Genomic DNA, 27968 nt, shown 5'->3' with positions numbered 1-27968 from the left:
CAAACCAGGGAGCAAACCATCCATCTCCTGTATCTCCTACAATAGCAGATGGATTCTTTACAACTGAGCCACCTGGGAAGACTTTGAAGCAAATGAAGAGGTCATTGGTGGATTATGTAGGTAAAATAGGAGTCCTTAGATCTCCAAAACACCTTGTCATTGAGCTGAGGAGTTTACGAGATTGCTGACCCTTTGCGAAACCTTTTCAGGAAATTTCTCTGATCTCTGGCAGAAGGGTATTAGGGCATGTTCTCATTTGGTAATATTACCAAATGCACAAACCTTACCTTTAGAAATTTTCCAGTTGACTTCTAATTATTTTTTTCTCCCAACACATTGAAATAATTTCCTGATATACTCTCATATATTCATGTTACACCCATTTTACTAAATATATTTTCAAATAGTAGAGTGAATGATTACCACATTTCAGGAATATTATGTTGCTTTCCAGAAATATCATATTAGTTTAAAAAAACCTGCACTACATTATTATTATATACCAACTCGAATCTACCTGAATATGTATTCCATAAATCTGCCATGTGTTCATATTATAGGCACCCTCCATTTGTGTAAGGATCCAGTTTAGTAAAAACAAAATGAATTAAAGTATTAAAAGTATGTGCAGGACACATGTTTTAGGTCTTTTAATAATGTATTGACCCTGGTCATTCTTACAGACACTCTTCAGAAGATGAGTTAATTTCTTAAATTTTCTAGCATAGTAAAGATTTAATATTAATCAGACCTATTAAAAAGTCAAATAGAAAATCTCTATAGAAATACCCATTGAATTTGAGACTATGAACAATGGTTAAAAAATAGGCTACTTGTTTTTGAGTTTGATTAAGTCATAAGACAATTTATAATTACTTTTTTGATTAGAATTCTCCCACTTCTTCCTCTAACATAGCAATACCAAAGCAAAGAATGTGGTCATTACTTGGAAGGAAAATTTAATTATTAAATTTCACAAAACAGTATGGTTTGAAAACCTTTTAAAACTATTTCCTGGAAATTCTTGTTTTAATAGAATGTACATTTATTTTTAACATCATCCTGGGATTATCACATTATGAAAATCCCTCTCAAAGCCTAAAATTGCCTTGAAATTATTAATTAAAGTTTTTCAGTATGTTCCCTTGATTTAAAAAATACCAAAGAATATTTTGACTGAAATAACACTTGCTATTATGAAAATTGATGGAATTGATTTATCTGGAAATGTGGATGTCATATATGTTTTTGGTGGTAGAGCTGAAGAAAAGTGGGCATTTTTGGTAACTTTAAAAGAAATAAAGAATTGTGTCTATGAATGTACTATTTCAGATGTCATTTTCTTGTGGTGCTGAACCTGCTTTTACACACAGTATCAAATTTGCTAACATGTATCACAGGGCTTCTTTTGCTAGGAAAAATTAATTAAAATAAGTAAATGCTATTTCATAAAATAAACCAGATACAAAATCTTGCCTTGTATTTACAGATAAATTTTAATGGAATATTTCATGGTCTAACACAAATATCAGACCCAGACACTAATTCTTGTACAGCCTTTGGCTTACCCTGTATAACAAAATCTGTTATTTAAAGTAGATTATAAAATACCTTATGGTAAGTGAACTTCCAAAGACACAAAGAAAATCCTCCATAAATTTAAAAGCTTATCTCAAATTCTTATTGGCATAAGCTTAGGATGAATATGTTATTAATTGCATTATCTTAGGTAGTTGAAATATATAATACTGGTTAGAGTGTGAAAATTAAAAGGGTGTAAGTATTTTTGCTTCTGTTCCTAGTCAACATTAGTAAACACATGGAAGTGATTGTAAAATTATCTTTACAGAATTTTGGAATGTTGGCAATCTCAAGTAAATTTCCTTAACTTGGCAACATTTTTTTAATCCTTAGTCAGCATGTTACAAGGTTCACACATTCCAAAGAGTAACAATTATATGTTGTACAAATAATATAACATTTATTTTACTACTGCTTAACTTTTTAAAACTTCCGTTTAGAAACTTACAAAGAAAATGGGCATCACTGAGGAAGTATAAAATGAATGGATAATGTATGCAGTTGAAGAAAGTTATGCAAAATAATGTGTTGGCATAAAGAAATATTTTTCATGGTATATTTTATAATCTGTCAGTGGGATAAAAGAAATTTCTACCTTTCTGTTAACAAGCCTAAGAAAATGAACTAAATGAATAGACAATTCAGTAATGTCCAACAGATAGCTAAAATTCAAATTTTATTTTTCCATATGTATCAGACAATTTTTTTCTGACAAGACTTTACTGAAAGATGAAGTGCAAATGGGAACCCTGTAAGAATGTTTATAAGAGTAGTACATGACATATTTTAAGCGCCACTAAGTACACATTGAATACTTGTAAGTATATAGGCATATCAACATGCAAGTGTCATGTACCTAATATTACAATATGCATTTTGGTTTTTGAAAATGTTAATGATAACAGTAGATTCAATAATTGTGTTTCTCTATCTTCTGTGCAATATGTTTTATTTCAGTGCATCTTCTTTACAGCACAGAATTTATTTTTATGCTGTCATAAATATACCCTTCCAAAAGCTATGAATTTCATGTCACATAAATAGAACATTTTATTTTTGAAGCTATGTTACTGGGAACACCTGCATTTCTGGGTACCATTTTCAGAGATAAGTCTTTAAATTCTTTTTAACATGGCAGACTTGTTCTGATGTTAGTTATGTTGAAATATTTATGATAAACATGGAGCTTTGTTGAGGGAATTTTTTTGGTTGAATGAAAAGCTAAACAAACAATTCACAAATATTGATGTGAACAGAGTATGAAAAAAAAAAAAAAACATGTCAGTAATCCCGAAGTCATAAACCCTTGGGTTACTACTTAACTCCATCATTGAATCTACAAGTACAGCAGGTACAGTTAAATAAATTCATAAAGAGATTAGTTTTATACACTTGTAAGGAGAAAGAGTACTAGTTTTGAAAATTTTCTAACTTATTTTTCTTTCTATTTATGAGACTCATTCCATACATTAGAAACACAGAGAAAAGCAAAAAGGATAAAGAGATAACAATTCAGTTTACATTTCATGGTTTTTTTAACCAACTGGTGAACACTACTTTCAACCACCAAATATTTTATTGCATATAACTTTCACTATCAGCAAATATAAAGAGAAAGTGTCTACTAGTTTCATGTACAAGGAAAAGTATCTGAAGAAAGAAAACATTTGAGGTTTGACAGTACTGTGTGTAAGATAAGTGTAATGTGGCATTTCATACCGCACTTAAAAGTTCATGTAGGAATCACTGCTGTTCCGACCCTGGATGTGGGAAAAGTGCTTAAGTGCTGAGCCCTGGTACGTTTTTCTTTTGCCCCTGCAATCTTCAAATATCTTTTAAGTTTCTTCTTTTGAAATATACAGTATATTCATAGGGGAAAATAGTGGTTTTGCTTTACATCGTTTTCACATTTGGGCCCATTCTCTCCAAAAGAACCATACATTTCTTGTGAAATATATATATATATATATATGTTTACATATATATATATATATATGTTTACATATATATATATGATGGTAGAAAATACAGCAAATATTATCTATAACATAACCACATAACATAGAAAAATCTTACTTTAAGCATCATACTTTGAGATTATTTTTGTATCATTTTTTTCCTAAAGAAAAATCTGCTTTTAAAATGCCATTTCTTTTCAGAATAATTAAATTATATGATTTGAAGAATTCATATTATTTCTATGCAGACAAAATAAAGTGGGTCTTTGTGGCAATACTTTGCATTCATTATTCTTGGATTATTTGTTAATAAGGAGGCCATTTTAAATACTTAAATATTTATCTTACACAATAACACTTCTTGGGAAAATAAAATTACATATATGATTTTTACTTAAAAGCATAGTATTAATTTATAAGAAATTGTTTCATCCTAAATAGTAAATGAAATGTCAAGTTGGATTGCAAAGTGTTGCCACTTAGTTTTTTTAATCAGCACAATTATATCACATTGAAATAGCAAATAGGAATGAGAGGAACTATCCTTTTAAAGTTGTTATAGTTTGCTTATAGGAAAAGTTAATGACAGAAAAGGGAAAACAAATGCAGATCCATACGCCACTGAGTTACACTAAAAGTAAAGTTGGCTTTTGAGATGTCCCAGGGGGTGGGGAGTGGACTGTTAGGATAGTCCCAAAAGAGTGCTTCCTGGGATATCTTGTAAATAATTATTTCTTCTATTTATATCGAAGTATCATAGCCCATGTTAAAAGTGAGAGGTAGAAGGATTATTGTAAGTATGCATGGCAGAGAATTTACCAGCTCTATCCAATAACTATTGCATTCAATATTAATAATCTCAATACATAAAAATGCTGATGAGTTTAGAACCCATTTTTACATGTTGTCCCCTTTAGCTCTCTTTATAATCTTGCTACCTTCAATCCATTGCCTTTGGAAGGGTATAAGTGAAGTGCAAAGGGCATGTTTGGATTGAAATAGAGAGAGAAAGAGAAGAATGAATTGAAAAATAAAATACATAAGAAATTTCCATTAAGATATAGTGATTCTAACTGTTAAAGGTAACCTATATTCTTTGAGTAGATTTGTACTTGTAATAAAAGTCCCACAACCCATTAAAACACACATATACTCAAAGAAAGTAAAAGAACTCCAAATTCAATTAGCTCTGAATCAAAGCTGAAAACTCAGGTTATTTCTTTCTCTCCAGTAACACTAAAAACTAGGCCAGATAATTATATTGTGCAATGTTAATGATTAAGCAAGAAAAACTTGACGTGTTGTTATATCAGTTGTAGTTTTAACTAATGAGGTGAAGATTAGCAACCTCTTAGATCTTGTTGAAAAATTCTTTAAAATCCCTTTGCATTAAGTATCCAGCAATAGAATTGCAGATATTGCACTGAGTGTATTTCAATATTGCCAGTGTATATTTCAAAACAAGTTCTATTATCTACACTAAGATTTCCTCTTTCCCAATATTCAAAATGCATATTATAATTACATGGGTTTCCAACATCCATACACAGCAAGTACAAGATACTTACATGTACGTACACTGTAGTTACCTATATTTGCATAGTTTTTAGTGTGTACTTTGTGCCACTTAATAAAAAGCATTACTCCGTAATTCTCATTAGGTGTTTTATTTATTTCTTCTGTAGTTGCCAGTTGTTTTCTGTTTGCTTTGTTTTGTATATTCATCACAGACCACCATTTGCAAAGGGGGATTACAGTGGGCATTTTTAGAGGGCACTAAGTAATTAGAAATGTGATGGGGAATTTGCAATAAGATATGAGGTTTTGCAGTTTCTCCACATTTAAAAAAAGTAACATGAAATTTCACATTTATAATTCAATTATCCTTATATCCAAAAAAAGTATTTTAGATGTTCCCCTTGGTAACACTTTGCAATAAGTGGCACTAAATTACACGATAACTGCTATGTTACATGGAAGAACCATCACCATCAAACAGCTGCTGTACATGGGCCTATATGGAGTCTCAATGCCATTACAATCATGAGTACATAATTACAAGTGAGCCTGTCCTTTTAATTGAGATATTTATATTTTTACAAAGAAATAAAAATAAATGAGGTGTTAGCTTCTTTGCCATATTTAGGAAAGTTAGTTTTCTTTCTCTATTTGTTTCTTTAATTGTGGGGTTTCAATGCAAGATTAAGCATCTTGAACCAACAAGAGATCATCCAGTTTCTAGATTAAACTTCAATATCAGGTTCCTTAAACTGCTTCTTGGATTCTCTGGTAAAAGAAAACAAGTTGAAATCTCTCTCTCTCTCTCATACACACACACACACACATACACACACTATTCTGTTCATGCTCTCTATCTTTGCTCTTGCACTCACAAAGTTTCCTTTCCTCCCTAATTTTGATAATTGTTTTATCTAGGACATTCAAATATGGAAACCAAAAAAAAAAAAGAAAGAATGCTGTTTACACTTTTTTGATGGAGGACAATTTACACTGTAAACAGTACACTGGCAGAGAATAGCTACTTTTGGTAAATAATAATGTTCCATATTCTACCGGGGTGTGTGTCTGTGTGCACTCCTTTCATTACACTCTGTGGCTGTGGTGCTCACTAAGCACTGACCGAATTTGGCTCTCTGGGCATAAAATGTGCACATTTCAGTCATGGCCATTGAAATGGTTCATGTATATATTTATTTCATTTTTTCTGATTTTTGTAGAAATGAACATAATTTTTACAATTTCTTTCATTGGTGGAAATTAAATAATTTTTTAAGATAGGAAAATATAACTCCATTGCTATTTACTTTCAGTAACTGAAATGATATCTAATTCATATCTATTTTAACTGTCAAAATATTTGATTAGAGCTCACAAATCATAATACACAAGTTAGTTTCTTTTAAAGGCTTCCAATGAGTTTTTATATTACTGTCAAGGGTTAAAAGAGTCAAAGTCTTGAATTGTAACCAATTTTGGATTTCTAATTTTATAGTGCTATAAATAATGACTGAGTTATTTAGGCAACAGTTTAGCAGTTGGAGCCAAGTAGAATACAGATGAAATGAAGAGGGATGTAAATACAGCATCAATGGAGAGTATCAATTTTGTAAATGCATCCTGAAATTAGGCTTTAAATAGTAATTGATGATGCAGTTTATACAACTTACTTCTGTAATAAGAACCTTTCCATTTTGTACTAACAGAATGAATTTTGCTTTGTGGAGTCTTTCTAAAGATTATGCATTGAAAGATATGAACAGTTTATAAACCTATTCTAGTTTCAATGTGTCTAGTAGCACCTACCTGGTTCTCTCAAACTACCATACTATATTAACATATTATTGCATTTTTTTCCACAGATGGTATGGAGTGAACTGTAAAAACAAGCATGCAATCACATCAATGCAGACTTATTTCCTTAAAATTGTCATACTGTATATGATTTATTATGTTAACACTCAACCACATCATATTATTTATGTTCTGTATATTCTGAAAAAGTGCTGCTTAACTGACATCGTCCTTTTTCTTTTGTAAGAAATCAACAAGATAAATGCTTCAACAATCAAAAAAAAAATTAAGAGTCTAATGTTATCCTTAAAAGATTTATACTTTTCTGATAAATAATCTAAGATACAGCACCCTTGTCTTTCATTTGATATTAATACATGATGTCATACTCAACCATTCTCATTTCCCAAAAATAAATTCCAAGATATTATTCTTAAAACCATAGGCCATCATGCTTTCAGACATCACAAGTATAGCTACCATATTGTCATATTCTTTTTCTTCCTAAAGGTGCAATTCTTGTCAATGGGAAAATAATTTTTATCTAACTGGATTTTTAATCTTTAGCATAGAGTATCAATAAATCTAATGACAACTAATCTAGCAGTATTGTATTTTACTAGGAGAAATAATATGACTTCAGATTGACTCTGTGTCATATTTAAGAATACAGCATTTCTTAATGGTTAAATACATCGAAATTTCAGAAGTAATCCAGAGAAAGAGACTTTCACCTTGGAGTTAAAATTATGGCAGAAATTCTCTATCACTCACTGTTTCATATGTTTATACCTCACAAAATGCATAGACAGGAATTTAATATAAAGAATTAGTTCATTTATACAGAAAACATATCTCAAACACTTCTTTTTTGGCAAACCAACATAGGTAAGCAGCTCTGGAACTGCCAAATTAAAATTTGTAAATTTTTAGCAAACTAAGAGTTTATTTTAGATTATTATTCAACTGTGGTTGTAATTTAAAACCTGAGGCTGTGCACTGGTTGTTAGCTTAAAATTACCTTTCCTTATAACATTGTGCTTCCATTGTATAACAAAAATTAACAAGAACTAGAAAAATTTGTTGTTGAACAGTGCTAGGACATACAGACAAAAATACTAATACATGTTATCTACTTATAATATTGGTTTAAGTAATATCTAAAGGGATATAATGGACATTAGAAAATGCTTACTCATGACTGATTACCTACAGCCAAAAAAGTTAAATATGTATCAAATAATGTTTAATTGGATTTATTATATGCACTATATACAGATACTAAAATGTTTCAAAATTGTGCCCTATGGATATTTCAATTTTGTTTAGGCAGGTGAGTCTTTATGGAGCAAATAAATTACAGAATCAAATTAGAGAAATGAATGAAGTCTTTGTGATTCCCAAAATGGTAAAATATTTGTAACGATTTATTGGTAGATGAAGCTAAAATAAGCTAATGGTGGGATCTATATAATTATATAAGACAGCATGTCATGACTGTAATCCATATTCATGGCTCCTGTATCAAATACTATATTTTTAAATAGCAAATTGATACAGCTTTATCAGTATAATCTCAAATATTCCAGAATCTATTCTTCAATAGTTTATTTCAGTTTGTGTTTTTTAGGGCATATGCTTCCAAAACATGCCTTTGAAGATAGACATGTAGAAAACATCATAAACCTCTAACATCCGAATTGAACTTAAGCATGTTAGGTCTGTACCTAATCCTGTTCCTTGTGAAAGCTGTCCAGTGGCAGATTTACAAGGTCTTTGATTTAAAGGGAGCCAAAAATGAGGGAGTGGGGAAAGCTCTGCATACTTTTTTTTTCCAATGTACAAAAACAATTCAATATCATGATTCAAGGAGATGATTAACATTGTTAAGGCTGTATATTCAAGCACTGTATGTTAAAAGAGCAATGGTGTGGAATTTACGCGGTAATAAATGTCCTGCATTATGGATGGTACGGTAATTAAAGGATGATGCTTTCGACAGCTGATTGTTGGCATACACTGGCTACGAATAGCAGTACGGTATGGAAGTTAATAAAGGTAGCAGAAGATGGTAGAAATGAATTCTGAAAGATGATAGCCAGTTTTCTCCAGCAGCCAGCCTGGTACATAAAATTCAGAATCTTGGCCTGCATTTTAAATGAAATATTCTTTTTTTTCTTCAGCATTGACTTGGCTGCCCTCAGCATTGATAATGGCTGTGTCAGCATCTGGTGCATCTTCAGCTCCTTTAGCTTCATTTGTTAAATATGTTCCTGTGGGTGTTGGAAGAAAACCATGTTAGTTTTGTCAGAGTGGTAAAACAACCACTGTTAAAGTCACATTCATTTAGGAAGAAACTTACGCCAGATTTCTTATATGTTGAAACATATTCTGAGGTGTAAGAAACCATACAATTCACCCTTCTAAAGTTGTATACTTTCTTTCGGTTTTCAGGTATATGTTGCAGATGAAGCTGTGTGCAGGTTAACTAGAGGCAACTGCCAAACTGGCATGGGTAATGAGTACTTTGATTTATTTAATGATGGCTACAGACCATGTGATCCACTCATCTGTAGCAATCAGGGCCCTTTGTTCAGATGTTGATAATGATCACATCAAATGTGTCAACATTCATTTTGGTAACTCCATTTAAAAGAAGATTATACCAATAGTTTTCTACCTAACCCATTGCAAAAAAATCACATATTTTCCTTATTAATATGGCCACATATGTGTGCATAAACTTACAAACAGGAACATTACCAAATGATTAATATTAGAGTTGAATTTCAGTCCTAGACATATACTACAAACTCGCTCCCATATTTCTTTTTTTTTTTTCCTAAACCAATGATTCACTCTGTGACTTCTGGCTATTGGCTTAGTATTATTTTGCTAATCCAGTCCAACTTTAATGTTGAGTAAAATAATTAAGAATTCTCTGAAATAATTTAGTATTCAGATCTCTCAATTTCAACCCTCATCACACATACACACACACAGAAAGAATAATATTTCATGATGAAGCTAGTCTTTAGAATTTTTTTGTGAAATTTAAGAATGCGTTATTATATATAACCTACCTTTATGTCTTGCCAGATATCGTCCAAGCAAAAATATAGAACACAGCGTGACAAATACAACTACAGCCACAATCCCTCCTATAAGCGCATGATCAGGGCCAGCCTGGCCAGCCAGAGCATTGGGGTCTTGAAAAAAGAGAAAAAATATTGCTTTAGTTCATGTGATTTTAGACATAGAGTACATATCTGCATTAGAATGAGTTGTTTTGGAAAGTAGCACATTAAAATAAAGTTTTTTTAACGTGTATTACACCAATCATCTAGTCAACAGATATTGGGGATATAAAATTTGACACATAAATTACCATTGCCACTGAGTTTACATTTTAAGAGAGAGACAGTAAACAAATACACATATATGATTTTGTTTAGTTATATGCCTTTTCTTTCTCCTCTTCTCCACCTGAAAGTATGTGTATTTTTAAATGCGACAAACACAACTATAATGCATAGGAAAGGCTGGGATTAGAGATTATAACAATTATACAAATATACAAATATTATACAAATTATACAAATATTATTATTGTATGCAAATACATTATACAAATATCATTTAAAGCTGAGGAAACTGATGAACTCCCTAAGGGAGAGAGTCTAGATAGAGAGGAGAAAAAGTCTAAAAACTGAGACCTGAAAAGTTCCCATATTTAAAGTCTGACAGAAGTTGCTTCCAGCAGAGAAGATTGAGAAGGAGAGAAAAGTGGGGTAGGAAGAGATCCTGGCGAGCAAACAATAATTGATTAAAGGAAAGATCATTTTTTAAGGAGAGGGGGGTGTTACAAACTCTGTTGTATTATCGATTGAAGGAGGAAGATGAATACTCAACATTGAGGATTAAATGTCTGTTGCACTTGTAGCTTTAAGAGCAGTGGTTGGAAAGATTAGATTCTGATATACTTTTACGTTCTGCTTTTGTTAAGATATTAAAGGAGAGAGCTGAGCCTAGTAGAGGATGGCCAGTTTTCAAGCAGAAATAAAAAGATCAAAGGAAGCTCAGATGTGAGTACTTAAAAGTTTGGAAAATCAACTATTTATAAAAGTTGCATAATAAGAGATAAAACTAAATGAAGTTTTAAGCAACAAAATATACTAAGGCTCAGCTCTGTGGCAAAGGTCAGATTGTGTATACTGCCTACCATCCAGGGTCCTTTGTGTGCATAGCTTCAGGAGAGCTGCGTACAGTCTACAATCTACAAGAGAGTTTCAGAGGGAGACAGGAAATAAATAAATTAGGTCTGGCAATTCCGCTTTCAAAAAGTCTTGAAATATGGTTATAGGTACAGGAATCTGACAAATAGATTAGGAGTCTACTTTGTTTTTAATGGAACTACTGTGCCAAAGAAGCATATACCTAGTTAGAAAATAAATAAAAAGAAAGAAAAGTCTGATTATTGAAACATCAAAAACTTCTAGACTACCAAACGTGGTGAAAACAAGAAGTGGCCTATAAGACCTGTGTAGTCCCCATGAGAGCATATGACCAAACACCCACTTCCAGTGTGGCCACAGAGCATGACTGACAAGGCTGAACTTCCTGTAATATAGACTTGGAGGAAGGCAAAAAGAATGATCAGAAGAGAAGCTAGTTTCTTTAGGGACTATAACTGTTGCCAATGCAAAGGGAACTTTTCATGCCAGTCTGAAATATTTTCATAATTATTATGGATCAGTGACTACTTGGTGTTTCCCATTATTCCTCTTCTTCCAAAAGAGAGCATTTATATTAAGGAGGGCTTTTCCTGGAGCTTTTCTGGTAGCTTAGCTGGTAAGGAATCCGCCTGCAATGCAAGAGACCCTGGTTTGATCCCTGGGTTGGAAAGTTCCCCTGGAGGAGGGCGTGGCAACCCACTCCAGTATTCTTGGCTGGAGAATCCCCATGGACAGAGGAGCCTGGTGGGGCTACAGTCCATGGGGTTGCAGAGTCGGACACAACGGAGCAACTAAGCACAGCACAGGGTTTTTCCTGACTCTATTCTATCACTGTATTTTGTACATGGGATGGAAAAGAGCATTGAAACTTGTGTTTTGGTTCATTTTTCCTTGAGCTAATGCATCTGGAGATGATGAAGATAATTATGTATATTTGAGGACCTTGGTCATTGAGTTAGGTACACTAGTTTGATGGGACTCTAGGTTATCTCTTTGGATGGGGTAGGGCAATGGTTTATGTGACAAAAAGAAGGTAAAAAATATTTGGTGATCAGAGGCTATTATGGGCAGATATTTCTAGCTGATAACAAATTTGCTTCCTTTATTTTTCAGTGCACAGAGCTAGACAGTTACCAACTTCACTGGCAGTTGCATGTGGAACCATACGATTTGTGTTCTAGACAGGTGAAAGAAGGCCCAGCTAATAAAAGTCTCCCACATGTAACCATCCAGAGTGATAGCAGGAGGTACGAGTTGAAATTAAGAGAACCACAAGAATAAGTCAGGCCATAGGTCACTGAATCTCCACCTGGAAGAAAATTGTTGCCCAACTAATAACATGGGGATCATCAGACTGCTTGAGGGGAAAAAGAAAAGCTTTATTTTCAAACACTGAATATGGAAAAAAGTAAAATTGTCACAGCAGCTATTGTTAATTTAGCTTTCTATTATACACAGGAGCAAAAAATAAATCTGCCATGCCTCTGAATACCCTATTCCTAGCTTAGATATATCAGAATCAGTTTTAAATTCCACCTCCTGTTCAAGTTCCCAAATACAGTTCAGTTCAGTTGCTCAGTCGTGTCCTATTCTTGATGACCCCATGAACCGCAGCACGCCAGGCCTCTCTGTCCATCACCAATTCCCAGAGTCCACCCAAACCCATGTCCATCCAGTCGATGATGCCATCCAACCATCTCATCCTCTGTCGTCCCCTTTACCTCCTGCCCTCAATCTTTCCCAGCACCAGGGTCTTTTCCAATGAGTCAGCTCTTCGCATGAGGTGGCCAAAGTATTGGAGTTTCAGCTTCAACATCACTCCTTCCAATGAACACCCAGGACTGGTCTCCTTTAGGATGGACTGGTTGGATCTCCTTGCAGTCCAAGGGACTCTCAAGAGTCTTCTCCAATAGTACAGTTCAAAAGCATCAATTCTTCAGTGTTAAGCTCTCTTTATAGTCCAAATCTCACATGACCACTGGAAAAACCATAGCCTTGACTAGATGGACCTTTGTTGGCAAAGTAATGTCTCTGCTTTTTAATATGCTGTCTAGGTTGTTCATAACTTTCCTTCCAAGGAGTAAGTGTCTTTTAATTTCATGGCTGCAATCACCACTTGCAGTGATTTTGGAGCCCAGAAAAATAAAGTCAGCCACTGGTTTCACTGTTTCCCCATCTATCTGCCATGAAGTGATGGGACCGGATGCCATGATCTTAGTTTTCTCAATGTTCAGCTTAAAGCCAACTTTTTCACTCTTCTCTTTCACTTTCATCAAGAGGCTCTGTAGTTCTTCTTCACTTTCTGCCATAAGGGTGGTGTCATCTGCATATAAGTAGTCAGAAATTATGTCCATTTTATTTGCTGAATATCTCTCAGAACTGAGCACCTTTTTGGGAGCTGAGAGCACTCTTGCTAGTGCATCTGTACCAGTCTTCTTTCCTGAAGGTAAGTTCTGAGAAGTGGTATTGCTAGATCACAGAATGTAAACATTTTAAAAGAATTTTGATAAACACTGCCAAATGACATTGCAGAAAAATTGTATAAATTCATCCTCCATCAACGCCACATGAATTCCCGTATAGTATTAACAGCAGATACTCAAGGAGGTGCAGTGGTAAAGAATCTGCCATCAATGCAGAATACGCAAGACATGTGGGTTCAATTCCTGGGTTGGGAAGATCTCTTGGAGGAGGGAATATCAACCCACTCCAGTATTTTTGTCTGGACAATCCGATGGATAGAGGAGCCTGGTGGGCTACAGAGTTCATGGGGTCACAAAGAGTCAGACACAATTGAGCACACACATACACATACTATAATTAAAGAAAAAATTGTCTAATATTATATTGAAGTGCTAAATATTTAGGATTATTAAATTATAAGCTAACATAAATGTGTCTAAATATATATATATATATCCCACATTACTGCATTAATTTTGTACTATTTTTGAAATCTATTTTCCATTCAAAATTTCTGTTTTAATGGCTCTCTCCACAAAAAAGATGAACCTTTTAAGCAGCTTATTTTTATATACCTTCATTTTATGGTCTTTTCATCCATAGGTACATCTTACAATTTTATGTAATCAAATCTACCAAAGTTTTGTATTATGAGGTCTGACTTCTGGATCCTGATTTGAAATGCTTTTGTCATGATAATATTATACACATAAGAATTGCTGTTATCATCTAACACTTTTATTATTTTATTTTAATCTATCTAAAATGTATTTTGGTCTGTGATTTGAGGCTGAAGCATACAATATGACTTTAATTCTTCTGTGACAGACAGTTGTATCCCATATTATTTCTTTCATCAATATTTTTGTCACTTACCATAAACTAAATGTCTACCTATTTTATGTGTTTCTGCATATTCTTGTCTATTTTATGTGAGAAATCTATATGTGCAATCCTATGCTAATACTGTAGATTTTTAAAAATCATTTTGCTGTCCTGGAGAAGAAGTCTCAGGTCAGAATATTTTTGCAAGAAACAAAAATACAAGAGATTGCTTATTGGAATTGTACTGATTTACAGGTAGATTTCTTTTATATGGGCTTCCCTGGTAACTCAATTGGTAAAGAATCTGCCTGATATGCAGGAGACCCAGGTTCACTCCTTAGGTCAGGAAGATCCCCTGGAGGAGGAAATGCCAACCCACTCCAATATTCTTGCCTGGGAACTCTCATGAACAGAGGAGCCTGGTGGGCTACAGTCCATGAAGTCGCAAAGAGTTGGACATAACTGAGAAACTAACATTTTCACTTTCACTTTCATTTTTCCTTTTATATAGTGCATTTTCCAGGTTCATGGTATGATTCTTCAATTATTTAAGTCTTTAGTAGTGTCTTTTAGTAAATTGTATAGTTTTCTGATACAGGACCTACATATTTCTGTTAATGTTATTTCTCATTAAAAATAATGTTTTCAGTATTTCGAAAGATTTTAATATTTTTAAATGTTACTACTTTTTAATTAAACTCAAGCCTTCTTTTTATTCCATTCATGGTTTTTTACTCTATTTTCTAAAGCATTATATCTAGCATTTGTAGAGATTATATTTTTAATTTTTATTTCCTCACCATCAAACTTAGTTTTAAACACTATTTTTCTACTGATTTAGTTAGTACTTTGTGAACAATAATGACAATTACATTCTGATTCTGATGATCTCAGAAATGCATCAAAAATTTAAATAGACTAGCCGCAATCCTCCTTTTGACATTGTTTACTCTCTTTATTTATGTCAATATCTAGAGTTACTTTTACAGTTTCCATTGATCTAAAATTAGATAAAGAAAGATATTCATATCATCAACCCTTAATCATATAAACCACACATCTTGTCAAAAGAAAATTTCATGATGACAGCATCTTTGATTCTTGAATATCTGAGAATTATTATATTGTCAATAACACTGAACTGGCTAAAGATTCCCTGGTTTTTAACTCTTTGAATTAATAATAATGAAAAATAAATTGTCAATATTTTGACAATTTGTTTTGACTCCCTTTCGTACTAAATAATTCTGAAATCATTTGCATTTGTCTTGCTTCCTTCTCCTCCAAGATAAATCTGAAATTAAGTGACCTGCATTTTTCACATTATTGCTGTTGCAATATTTGGGTTTTGCTCCATTATTTTAGCTGAATATATTTTGTAGTTTGTCTCTAGTCAGAATTTTGCTTTGCTTGCAAACACATCTTTTTATTAAAATCAGTTAAGATCATTTGCTTTTGACTTATGAAATTTTTTCTACTCTATTTTTGATTAACAACTGCTCTTTCCATTTCCTTTCTTGGAAAATTGAATTACACACTGGTAGAAACTCCAGCAATGCCAAAGAATGCTCAAACTACCACACAATTGAACTCATCTCACATGCTAATAAAGTCATCCTCAAAATTCGACAAGCCAGGCTTCAGTAATACGTGAACCGTGAACTTCCAGATGTTCAAGCTGGATTTAGTAAAAGCAGAGGAACGAGAGATCAAATTGCCAACATCCGCTGGATGGTGGAAAAAGGAAGAGAGTTGCAGAAAAATATCTATTTCTGCTTTATTGACTATGCCAAAGCCTTTGACTCTGTGGATCACAATAAACTATGGGAAATTCTTCAAGAGATGGGAATACCAGACCACCTGATCTGCCTCTTGAGAAACCTATATGCAGGTCAGGAAGCAGCAGTTAGAACTGGACATGGAACAACAGACTGGTTCCAAATAGGAAAAGGAGTACATCAAGGATGTATATTGTCACCCTTCTTATTTAACTTCTATGCAGAGTACATCATGAGAAACGCTGGGCTGGAAGAAGCACAAGCTGGAATCAAGATTGCTGGGAGAAATATCAATAACCTCAGATATGCAGATGACAGCACCCTTATGGCAGAAAGTGAAGAGGAACTAAAGAGCCTCTTGATGAAAGTGAAAGGGGAGAGTAGACTTAAAGTTCAACATTCAGAAAATGAAGATCATGGCATCTGGTCCCATCACTTCATGGGAAATAGATGGGGAACCAGTGTCAGACTTTATTTTTCTGGGCTCCAAAATCACTGCAGATGGGGATTGCAGCCATGATTAAAAGACGCTTACTCCTTGGAAGGAAAGTTATGACCAACATAGATCAGATCAGATCAGATCAGTTGTTCAGTAGTGTCCGACTCTTTTCGACCCCATGAATCGCAGCACGCCAGGCCTTCCTGTCCATCACCAACTCCTGGAGTTTACCCAGACTCACGTCCATCGAGTCAGTGATGCCATCCAGCCATCTCATCCTCTGTCATCCCCTTCTCCTCTTGCCCCCAGTCCCTCCCAGCATCAGAGTTTTTTCCAATGAGTCAACTCTTCGCATGAGGTGGCCAAAGTACTGGAGTTTCAGCTTCAGCATCATTCCTTCCAAAGAAATCCCAGGGCTGATCTCCTTCAGAATGGACTGGTTGGATCTCCTTGCAGTCCAAGGGACTCTCAAGAGTCTTCCCCAACACCACAGTTCAAAAGCATCAATTCTTCGGCACTCAGCCTTCTTCACGGTCCAACTCTCACATTCATACAGGACCACAGGAAAAACCATAGCCTTGACTAGACGAACCTTTGTTGGCAGAGTAATGTCTCTGCTTTTGAATATGCTATCTAGGTTGGTTGTAACTTTCCTTCCAAGGAGTAAGCGTCTTTTAATTTCATGGCCGCAGTCACCATTTGTAGTGATTTTGGAGCCCAGAAAAATAAAGTCTGACACTGTTTCCGCTGTTTCCCCATCTATTTCCCATGAAGTGATGGGACCAGATGCTGTGATCTTCGTTTTCTGAATGTTGAGCTTTAAGCCAACTTTGCACTCTCCTCTTTCACTTTTATCAAGAGGCATTTTAGTTCTTCTTCACTTAATGCCATAAGGGTGGTGTCATCTGCATATCTGAGGTTATTGATATTTCTCCCAGCAATCTTGATTCCAGCTTGTGTTTCTTCCAGTCCAGCGTTTCTCATGATGTACTCTGCGTATAAGTTAAATAAACAGGGTGACAATATACATCCTTGATGTACTCCTTTTCCTATTTGGAACCAGTCTGTTGTTCCATGTCCAGTTCTAACTGCTACTTCCTGACCTGCATACAAATTTCTCAAGAGGCAGATCAGGTGGTCTGGTATTCCCATCTCTTTCAGAATTTTCCACAGTTTATTGTGATCCACAGAGTCAAAGGCTTTGGCATAGTCAATAAAGCAGAAATAGATGCTTTTCTGGAACTCTCTTGCTTTTTCAATGATCCAGCAGATGTTGGCAATTTGATCTCTGGTTCCTCTACCTTGTCTAAAACCAGCTTGAACATCAGGAAATTCACGGTTCACATATTGCTGAAGCCTGGTGGAGAATTTTGAGCATTACTTTACTAGCGTGTGAGATGAGTGAAGTTGTGAGGTAGTTTGAGCATTCTTTGGCATTGCCTTTCTTTGGGATTGGAATGAAAACTGAGCTTTTCCAGTCCTGTGGCCACTGCTGAGTTTTCCAAATTTGCTGGCATATTGAGTGCAGCACTTCCACAGCATCATCTTTCAGGATTTGGAATAGCTCCACTGGAATTCCATCACCTCCACTAGCTTTGTTCGTAGTGATGCTTTCTAAGGCCCACTTGACTTCACATTCCAGGATGTCTGACTCTAGGTGAGTGATCACACCATCATGATTATCTGGGTTGTGAAGATCTTTTTTGTATAGTTCTTCTGTGTATTCTTGCCATCTCTTCTTAATATCTTCTGCTTCTGTTAGGTCCATACCATTTCTGTCCTTTATCGAGACAATCTTTGCATGAAATGTTCCTTTTGTATCTCTGATTTTCTTGAAGAGATCCCTAGTCTTTCCCATTCTGTACCAACCTAGATAGCATATTCAAAAGCAGAGACATTACTTTGCCAACAAAGGTGAGTCTAGTCAAGGCTATGGTTTTTCCTGTGGTCATGTATGGATGTGAGAGTTGGACTGTGAAGAAAGCTGAGTGCCAAAGAATTGATATTTTTGAACTGTGCTGTTGGAGAAGACTCTTGAGAGTCCCTTGGACTGCAAGGAGATCCAACCAGTCCATTCTGAAGGAGATCAGCCCTGGGATTTCTTTGGAAGGAATGATGCTGAAGCTGAAACTCCAGTACTTTGGCCACCTCATGCGAAGAGTTGACTCATTAGAAAAGACCCTGAAGCTGGGAGGGATTGGGGGCAGGAGGAGAAGGGGATGACAGAGGATAAGATGGCTGGATGGCATCACCGACTCGATGGACATGAGTTTGGTAAACTCCAGGAGTTGGTGAGGCCTGGCATGCTGCGATTCATGGGGTTGTAAAGAGTTGGAGACAACTGAACTGAGAAACTCCATATTTTATGTTGCATGTATTTCTTTCTCTCTTTCCTAGTTTAAAAATCATTTTACTAATTTTACGTTTTACTTCATCATGTTTTCCAGGCTTATTATCTGTTTAGATGATTTTACTTTCTATCACAATTTTTCCTTATTTCTTCCTAAAGTATTTTGTTATTGACTGACTTTAGTTTAACTACACCATCTATTTAACATCACTTTGTTCTTACTTAGTAAATATTTCAACCAGTTTTATATGATTGACAAGAAAAAGTGGTAGTTTGACAATATTTTCCTCGTTTTAGTATAATAATTCTATTTAAATATCTGGGAAAATGATTTTCTTGGTGAGCATGTATTATTTCTCTTATTGCACTCATTTTTCATGGGATGCAGATTGAATTTTATCTGTTTACACATCATTGCATTTTCTTTTATTATTTTCACTCTTAATATTGACATGTTCAGAAGAGGGATTGTCTTTCCTGAGGCTGGTGTTCATTCCTTCTCAGTTGTAATGCTGTGGACCACTGCAGCTACAAAAGAGATTTTTGTAAGTGATAGATGAATCATATGACATCTGTAGTGAATGGTTTGAAGAAAGAGCCTTGAGATGTAGATCATTCTTGGTGAAAGATTTCATTGATTTTCTACACTTTTGGTTAAAATCTTCACTTTCATTGTAAAGTTTCAGATAACATGTAACCCATCACCCCTTTTTTATACAATTTATACAAAAAAACTTGATAGATTAGAATTCATTTTAGATCAATTAAAATTTATTATGTTCATTATTAAATATTTTCACATGCATTTATTTAATAGAAATAAGGCAGAAAAGTCATAATATTTATATATATTTGACCCTACTGATAAGTGTTCTGCATATATTTTTATAATCTGTAAAAGAAAGATTTCAACCTTTAGCCTCATCTCATAAACAAAATAAGTCAACATATAGTCCTAGGATTTTTAAGATTTCAAAGCTAGTATAGTTATAGAGACTGCTACTTTGCATGTCTACTTGTAAATGTAGTTTTCAAGCTAACACTTTTGGTTATGCTCTTTATTTTTCCCCCATAACTGTTAGAACTCAAAGTCTATCCTTAATTTCTATTTTTAGCAACTGAAACAAGTGATTGAGACTGAGGTCCAGATAAATATCTCTTGAACAAAGCAGAGATAATATATAACATAAATGACTAAGTCTCAGTGGGGATCTCTCATACATCCTTTCTCTCATCCCTCTCCTACTGTCATAGCAATAAAAAGATGAAGTATAACCTTCTGAAGTTTCTGTATAGGTTGCAGAGTCTGTATTATTATTCAGATAAAAATATCCTGTGTCTTTAAAGACCATTATTCATCATCAAGCATTGACCTTAAGACTTGCTGGAGTTAGCCTGTTAACATGGGAGTCAGTAAATTCTAGTAGATTTGGCAATATATTAGAAATCTTTTCTTCTTGAGACAATGCACATAACGTGAATATTGTAGAATTAAAACTTTCTGAGGAGTAAATCCCTGGTGGTCCAGTGGTTAGGACTTCATGATTCCACTGCAGGGGGTACTAGTTTGATCCTTGGTTGGGAACTAAAATCCCACAAGCTGCTCAGTAGAACCAAAAAAAAAAAAAAAAAAAACCCAAAAACAAACAAAAACTTTTTGAGCATAAAATCTTTCAGTTAGGGTTACTGGACTTTCAATAGAGGATTCCAAAGAGAAAATCATATTAAATAACAATATTGTGATTAGTAATTTCTGACATTTAGAAGAGTAGAAAATAACCTAAAGTATAGTTTTATTTGACAATCATAATATGGAGAAGTACTAATGTGGGTATTCCCAGGTAGGTCTAGTGGTAAAGAACCCATTTGCCTATGCAGGAGACTTAAGAGATGCTGGTTTGATCCTCAGGTTGAGAAGATTCCTTGGAGGAGGGCTTGGTAACCCACTCAAGTATTCTTGCCCAGAGTATCCTATGGACAGAAGAGCCTTGCAGGGTACAGTCCACAGCGTCACAAGGAACAGGACACAACTGAAGTGACTTAGCATACACAGCATGCACTAAAGTATTTAATTATATCTCTAAAATCATTGCTGGGGTTTTCTACCATCATGCGTCTAGTCTGTCATGTTTTATTCCTATAAATAAGAAGTAAAAACACTAAAGAAAGAATACCTAAGTTTCCAAGGTCAAGCAAGGAGAAATTAAAAACACTGAACATTTTTTAATTCAAGTATTAGGCTTATTTTACAAAACATATTTTATTATACATGATTTTTCATTTTAAAAATGGTAATGAAATGAAACTTTTATGTAAGTATTTTAAAATTAGGTTCTGAGATCATTTTTAAAAGAAAACGATCATCCTTATATAGTAAAATAAATATTTTCAAAGCCAAACTTGGATTATCAGTTATAATTTTTTAAGCTGATAAATCTTTAAGGACATACACTATAACAAGCACGTTAAGTCATTTTTTTTACTAAAATCTAATAAAAACTAACTACAAAATTGTTTAAATGTCAGAGTGCAGGAGCGGTATTTAATTAAATATTGAAAAATAGGGTTGGAAAAGCTAGAATGACCAGAATAGGATAAATTAGTGAGGAGAAGCAAATGCCTCTTTTGCAAAAGTCACAAATCTAGTTTCCTAGTAACAACCACCAAAGCCATGGAATGTCAAGACTTAGACAAAAGCAGAGTAGAATAAATTTAAACAAAATATAATACTGTAATATATTATAAGAGTCACTTGAACAATAAAGCCACTTCAGCTCATTTCAGTCACTCAGTCATGTCCAACTCTTTGCGACCCCATGGACTGCACTACATCAGGCTTCCCTGTCCTTCATCATCTCCTGGAGCTTGCTCAAATTCATGCCCATCAAGTCGGTGATGCTATCCAACCATCTCATCCTCTGTTCACTTCTCCTCTAGCCTTCAGTCTTTCCCAGCATCAGGGTCTTTTCCAAAGAGTCAGTTCTTCCCATCAAGTGGCCAAAATATTGGAGATTCAGCTTCAGTATCAGTCCTTCCAATGAGTATTCAGGACTGATTTCCTTTAGAATTGAGTGGTTGGATCTCCTTGCAGTCCAGGAACTCTCAAGAGTCTTCTCCAACACCACAGTTCAAAAGCATCAATTCTTTGGCACTCAGCTTTCTTTATGGTCCAACTCTCACGTATATCTCACAATATAAACCACTTTTGTTGATATTTTATGTTTGTTTTGGAGTTTATGTGTGCTCGATCACTCAGTCATGTCCTACTTTTGTTGACCCCATGGACTATAGCCCACCAGGCTCCTCTGTCCATGGGATATCCCAGGCAAGAACACCGGAGTAGGTTGCCATTTCCTCCTCCAGGGGATCTTCGAGGCACAGGGATCAGACCAACATCTGCATCTCCTGCATTGGCAGGCAGATTCTTTACCACTGAGCCACCTGGGAAACCCTAAATACACATGTGTGTGTGTGTGTGTATATATATATATATATATATATATATATATATACACATATATATATATTTATAAATTTATAAATATATCTCTGGTATTTTGTTAGAGCCTGTACTAATACAGAAACTATAGTATGCTGTTTTTCATGTATTAGCTCAGTTGAATTATGTGAAAATTTAAGGTGATGGAAAATAGATTTGGGGAATTCTGGACGTATATATTCATCCCCAGCCAATGGCCTACAGACAAGTAGAACACCTAAGACTGCACAGATCAGTTCCTTTATGTGACCTACAAGTAATTCAGTTTTTGCATTGTATTAGGTGCTGCAGTGAGTTACATTACAAACCTTGCCCTGTCTCTGCTCACACACCAGTTTCATAGTGGTTAAGATGCAGTGAGAGATGTCAAGAATATCAGATGAAATCAGAATTGGGGTGACACTCTGTTGTACTATGTTGTAAACAAATAGAAAGTGGTAAATGAAACAGAGAAGTCAGTGAAATTTTTTCAAGTAGACGATATTGCTCACAAAATTCTGGACTTACAAATCATTTACACCAAACCTCAGAGAACTTTCTACTATCAGGTTGACTCTGGGCAATTTTCTTAACCTCATCATTAGATTGTGAATACTTCTTATTTTCTAGGATTGTCAAAGACTAGAAAAAAAAAATATATATATATGCTAGCTTTCATGAAAGGCTTAGAAGGATATCTGAAACATTGTAATATAAGCACTATCTAAACGCTAGTTAAATGAGGGAGAAGAAGTTGGAAAGTATAAACTTCTGTGTAGAAAACTACATGTTTCTTTTTTTGGTTTTTAAAAAGATTCTATTAGGACTTTTACTCTATGCAGTAATGGTGAAGCATTCTAAGCATCTGAATGTTTGAAAGATGGGGGGGATAGGAATAGTAGAATATTTAACATGAGAGCATGGGATAAAATGAATCTTATGGGAGTCTGACAAGGGACGACTAAATGAGAGAATAATTTATTGAATATTTAATCTGTGCCAGGTTCTGTATTGCAAATGGCTTATATTATCCAATTCATGTAAAATGTTGACTTAGAGACTCACAGTTATTGTTAATATAAAGATTGATAAACTCTGGAACAGTTTGCCTAAGCAAGTTTTGGGATTAAATTTTGAAGAGTTTTTTGAAATTATTATGAAAATTAGTTTTTAAGATGTGTCAGATGACTCCTATTTTGCAAATAAGAGTTTGTTGAAGTAATTTTTCCAGGCAATGTATATTTTCACATAATTTCATTCTCTTTTCTTCTGTCATGAAGAGGAATTCAATGCCCAACATGCTAAATGACCTTCCTGCTGGTGCTAGTTCTTCATTCAGTGAGACATTCTTCTTTCCCTTTGGGAATGTGAAATCCAAACAACAGTGAGGAGTCTCTATGCCAATCAGCCATGAATTACTTCATTCAGAAGCTTTTTATCTTGAATTAATTCACTTGCTTTAGTTTTATCTTCCCCAAAAGATATAAGGCTTCTTGAAGATAAAATTTGGGTCTTACAAAAGCAAAGAGGAACTGAAGAGACCCTTGATGAAGGTGAAAGCGGAGAGTGAAAAAGCTGGCTTAAAACTCAGCATTTCAAAAAACCAAGATTACGGCATCCAGTCCCATCACTTCATGGCTAATAGATAGAGAAAAAAATGGAAACAATGACAGACTTTATTTTACTGGACTCCAAAATCACTGCAGATGGTGCCTGCAGCCATGAAATTAAAAGACACTCGCTCCTTGGAAGAAAAGCTATGACAAATCTAGACAGCAGATTAAAAAGCAGAGACATAACTTTGCTGACAAAGCTCTGTATAGTCAAAGCTATGCTTTTTCCAGTAGTCATGTATGGATGTGAGAATTGGACCATAAAGAAAGCTAAGCAACAAAGAATTGATGCTTTTGAATTGTGGAGTTGGAGAAGATTCTTGAGAGTCCCTTGGATAGCAAAGAGATCAAACCAGTCACTCCTAAAGGAAATCAACCCTGAATATTCATTGGAAGGACTAATGCTGAAGCTCCAATCCTTTGGCCACCTAATGTGAAGAACCAACTCCCTGAAAATTTCCCTGATGTTGGGAAAGATTGATGGCAGGAAGATGGGATGACAGAGGATGAGATGGTTAGATGGCTTCATCAACTCAAGGACATGAGCTTAAGCAAACTCTAGGAGAAGTCTTCTAGGGAAGACTGGCTTGCTGCAGCCCATGGGGTCACAAAGAGTTGGACACACCTGAGTGACTGAACAACAACAACAGCATTCACAATATAGCTGGAACGGCACTTTCACACAGTTCTTGAAACCAAGCAAATTGAGTGAAGAGTGGATAATATTCAATATTTACACTGAATTCCAGAGAAAACTGAGATCTTTAGACACCAGTTTGTTCTGCTGATCAATAGATGGCCACTCTCATGGTATTAAATTATTTGTTTAAATACTATCTAAATATTTTAGAGATTAGTGCTTAGCAATAATAACCAATCTAGATTTGTACCTAGATACAAATCTAGATAATTTGGATATAGATTGTATAATTTGATTCTAACATAAACTAGAATATTGTCATGCACTTAAGATTCTACTTTCCCCACTTTAAATAAAATAGTAATGCTTCAGAAAGAGGGTCACTATAGTAAAACATTAAAAATAGTTATACATAATTTATGAAGAAAAAAATATACTGTCCTTTGGCAGTATATGACATTGGGAAATTCCCTGGCAAAAAATAAATCATCATATTCACTCAAAGTTCATCTATTATTTTTAAATTTTATGTATAGTTACTGTTTCTGACAGAAACACTTAAGACAAAACTCTGAAGGTTATAAAACATGAAAATACATTGTTCTGTGTGTGTATAATGATTTATACGTACTTTTTTTTTAAACTATAAACAATGTGTACTCAGACTCTAAATTCAAGAGTTCTAAATTAATGCTACATCATATAACAGGTTTTCAATAATAAGGAAAAAAAAATCCCAGCAAGCCCAACACTTAGCCTTTCACCTCATAAAAGTTTATTGTGCTATAAATTTCTTTGTATACAAAGTTCATAAACAACAAATACCATCACATGTTTCTATGTATTGGTAGCCCAGAGACTTTCTCATCAGAAAATTTTGACCATAATTATAAAGTCACTGTTTTGTTTGTTTGCTTCATTTTGAATTTGGTGTTTCAAGGTTGTTTAGCTTAGAGATATAATCGATTTATAAGATGTTTCAGCAAGTGAAGTGTGACTGTCAGAGGTACAGAAGTGAGGTGTTGTTATATCCTAGAGTAATTTCACACATTAAGCAATAGATTTCCTCTTCTGAGGGTTACCCCCTCAAGATCCAGTCCTCATTCGTCATGACTTACAGGTTTCCCAATTACATAACAACTGATTTTATTAGCTGCTATTTATAAATAGTTAATACTGTGCTAGGCCTGAACAAAATATCTACTTGAGTAAAATAACTCATCTATCCTTGAATTAAAAATTTAAGCAGAAACTTTCTCCATATGCGATAATATTTTTGGATAAAAGGTTCTAGCATAATTCTCTTCACTTTGCCAGTCTTTTTTCTCTGGTGAACCCAAAATAATATTTTCTTGACTACATTGAAAGAGGAACATTCTCAACTCTGAAGAATTTTAGCAATCCAGAGAGGACTCTCAGTCAAAAGAGTAATGTAGCTAGTAGGCCCTTCACTAAATGCTTCACTTCTTTTAGCACTGACATACAAAAAGGGAAAGAACTTGCCAGAAGGAGTGAGAATATATGGAGGTGAAGGAGAGGAATGGTTTTCAAGGTTATGCAAGTGATCAAAGTGGGAACAATGTAAGTTTTGAGGTACACATGGAGTTATTTGCTGCTTGTAAAAGTCTGTTATATTATCCAATAGGCATGTGATACAGAGTATAACTTATCTTAATAAGACAATAATTTCTCTTTAAGATCAAAGAAGATCTGAAATAGTATCAGACTCAGAACCATAAGTTTGACCTTCTAAGAGTTTCAGTTTTTACGCTTATAAGTATATACACCTGCTCTGCCTTCTTCAAAGAGTCACTAATAAAATCAGCTAACATGGAATCTGTACATATAAGTCACACCTAATAAGTGGGTAGCTCAGTTCAGTTCAGTTCAGTTATTCAGTCGTGTCCGATTCTTTGCGACCCCATGAATCACAGCACACCAGGCCTCCCTGTCCATCACCAACTACCAGAGTTCACTCAACTCATGTACATTGAGGCGGTGATGCCACCCAGCCATCTCATCCTCTGTCGTCCCCTTCTCCTCCTGCCCCCAATCCCTCCCAGCATCAGGGTCTTTTCCAATGAGTCAACTCTTCGCATGAGGTGGCCAAAGTATTGGAGTTTCAGCCTCAGCATCAGTCCTTCCAATGAACACCCAGGACTGATCTCCTTTAGGATGGACTGGTTGGATCTCCTTGTAGTCCAAGGGACTCTCAAGACTCTTTTCCAGAACCACAGTTCAAAAGCATCAATTCTTTGGCACTCAGCTTTCTTCACAGTCCAACTCTCACATCCATACATGACCACTGGAAAAACCATAGTCGTGACTACACAGACTTTTGTTGGCAAAGTAATGTCTCTGCTTTTCAATATGCTATCTAGGTTGGTCATAACTTTCCTTCCAAGGAGTAAGTGTCTTTTAATTTCATGGCTGCAATCACTATCTGCAGTGATTTTGGAGCCCCCCAAAATAAAGTCTGACACAGTTTCCAATGTTTCCCCATCTATTTCCCATGAAGTGATGGGATCAGATGCCATGATCTTAGTTTTCTGAATGTTGAGCTTTAAGCCAAATTTTCCACTCTCCTTTTTCACTTTCATCAAGAGGGTTTTTAGTTCCTCTTCACTTTCTTGCCATAAGGGTGGTGTAATCTGCATATCTGAGGTTATTGATATTTTTGATTCCAGCTTGTGCTTCCTCCAGCCCAGCATTTCTCATGATGTACTCTGCATAGAAGTTAAATAAGCAGGGTGACAATATACAGCCTTGACGTACTCCTTTTCCTATTTGGAACCAGTCTGTTCTTCCATGTCCAGTTCTAACTGTTGCTTCCTGACTTGCATATAGGTTTCTCAAGAGGCAGGTCAGGTGGTCTGGTATTCTCATCTCTTTCAGAATTTTCCCCAGTTTATTGTGATCCACACAGTCAAAGGCTTTGGCATAGTCAATAAAGCAGAAATAGATATTTTTCTGGAACTCTCTTGCTTTTTCAATGATCCAGAAAATGTTGGCAATTTGATCTCTGGTTCCTCTGCCTTTCCTAAAACCAGCTTGAATATCTGGAAGTTCATGGCTCAAGTATTGCTGAAGCCTGGCTTGGAGAATTTTGAGCATTACTTTACTAGCGTGTGAGATGACTGCAATTGTGCAGTAGTTTGAGCATTCTTTGGCATTGCCTTTCTTTGGGATTGGAATGAAAACTGAGCTTTTCCAGTCCTGTGGCCACTGCTGAGTTTTCCAAATTTGCTGGCATATTGAGTGCAGCACTTTCACAGCATCATTTTTTAGGATTTGAA

General features: G+C 34.9%; 1 protein-coding gene across 4 annotated transcripts in view; it reads right to left on the bottom strand.

Moving 5' to 3' along the window:
* Nucleotides 1–1477: 1477 nt before the first annotated feature.
* The window catches only part of CADM2 (cell adhesion molecule 2), a 1267507-nt gene continuing 1241016 nt past the window's right edge, over nucleotides 1478–27968 (bottom strand). For all 4 annotated transcript variants that reach the window (XM_025278923.3, XM_025278930.3, XM_025278929.3 and 1 more), the window contains 2 exons: nucleotides 9935–10060; nucleotides 1478–9124 (listed from right to left, as the gene is read on the bottom strand). In XM_025278923.3, coding sequence (XP_025134708.1) covers nucleotides 9006–9124; nucleotides 9935–10060 — 245 coding nt within the window. In that variant the 3' untranslated portion in view covers nucleotides 1478–9005. The remainder of the gene's footprint in view (nucleotides 9125–9934; nucleotides 10061–27968) is intronic.

This window comes from Bubalus bubalis, chromosome 1 (assembly GCF_019923935.1).
Source record: "Bubalus bubalis isolate 160015118507 breed Murrah chromosome 1, NDDB_SH_1, whole genome shotgun sequence".
Taxonomy (NCBI): Eukaryota; Metazoa; Chordata; class Mammalia; order Artiodactyla; family Bovidae; genus Bubalus; species Bubalus bubalis.
Note: the sequence above shows the minus strand (reverse complement) of the source record. Positions and strands in the feature narration are given on the sequence as shown.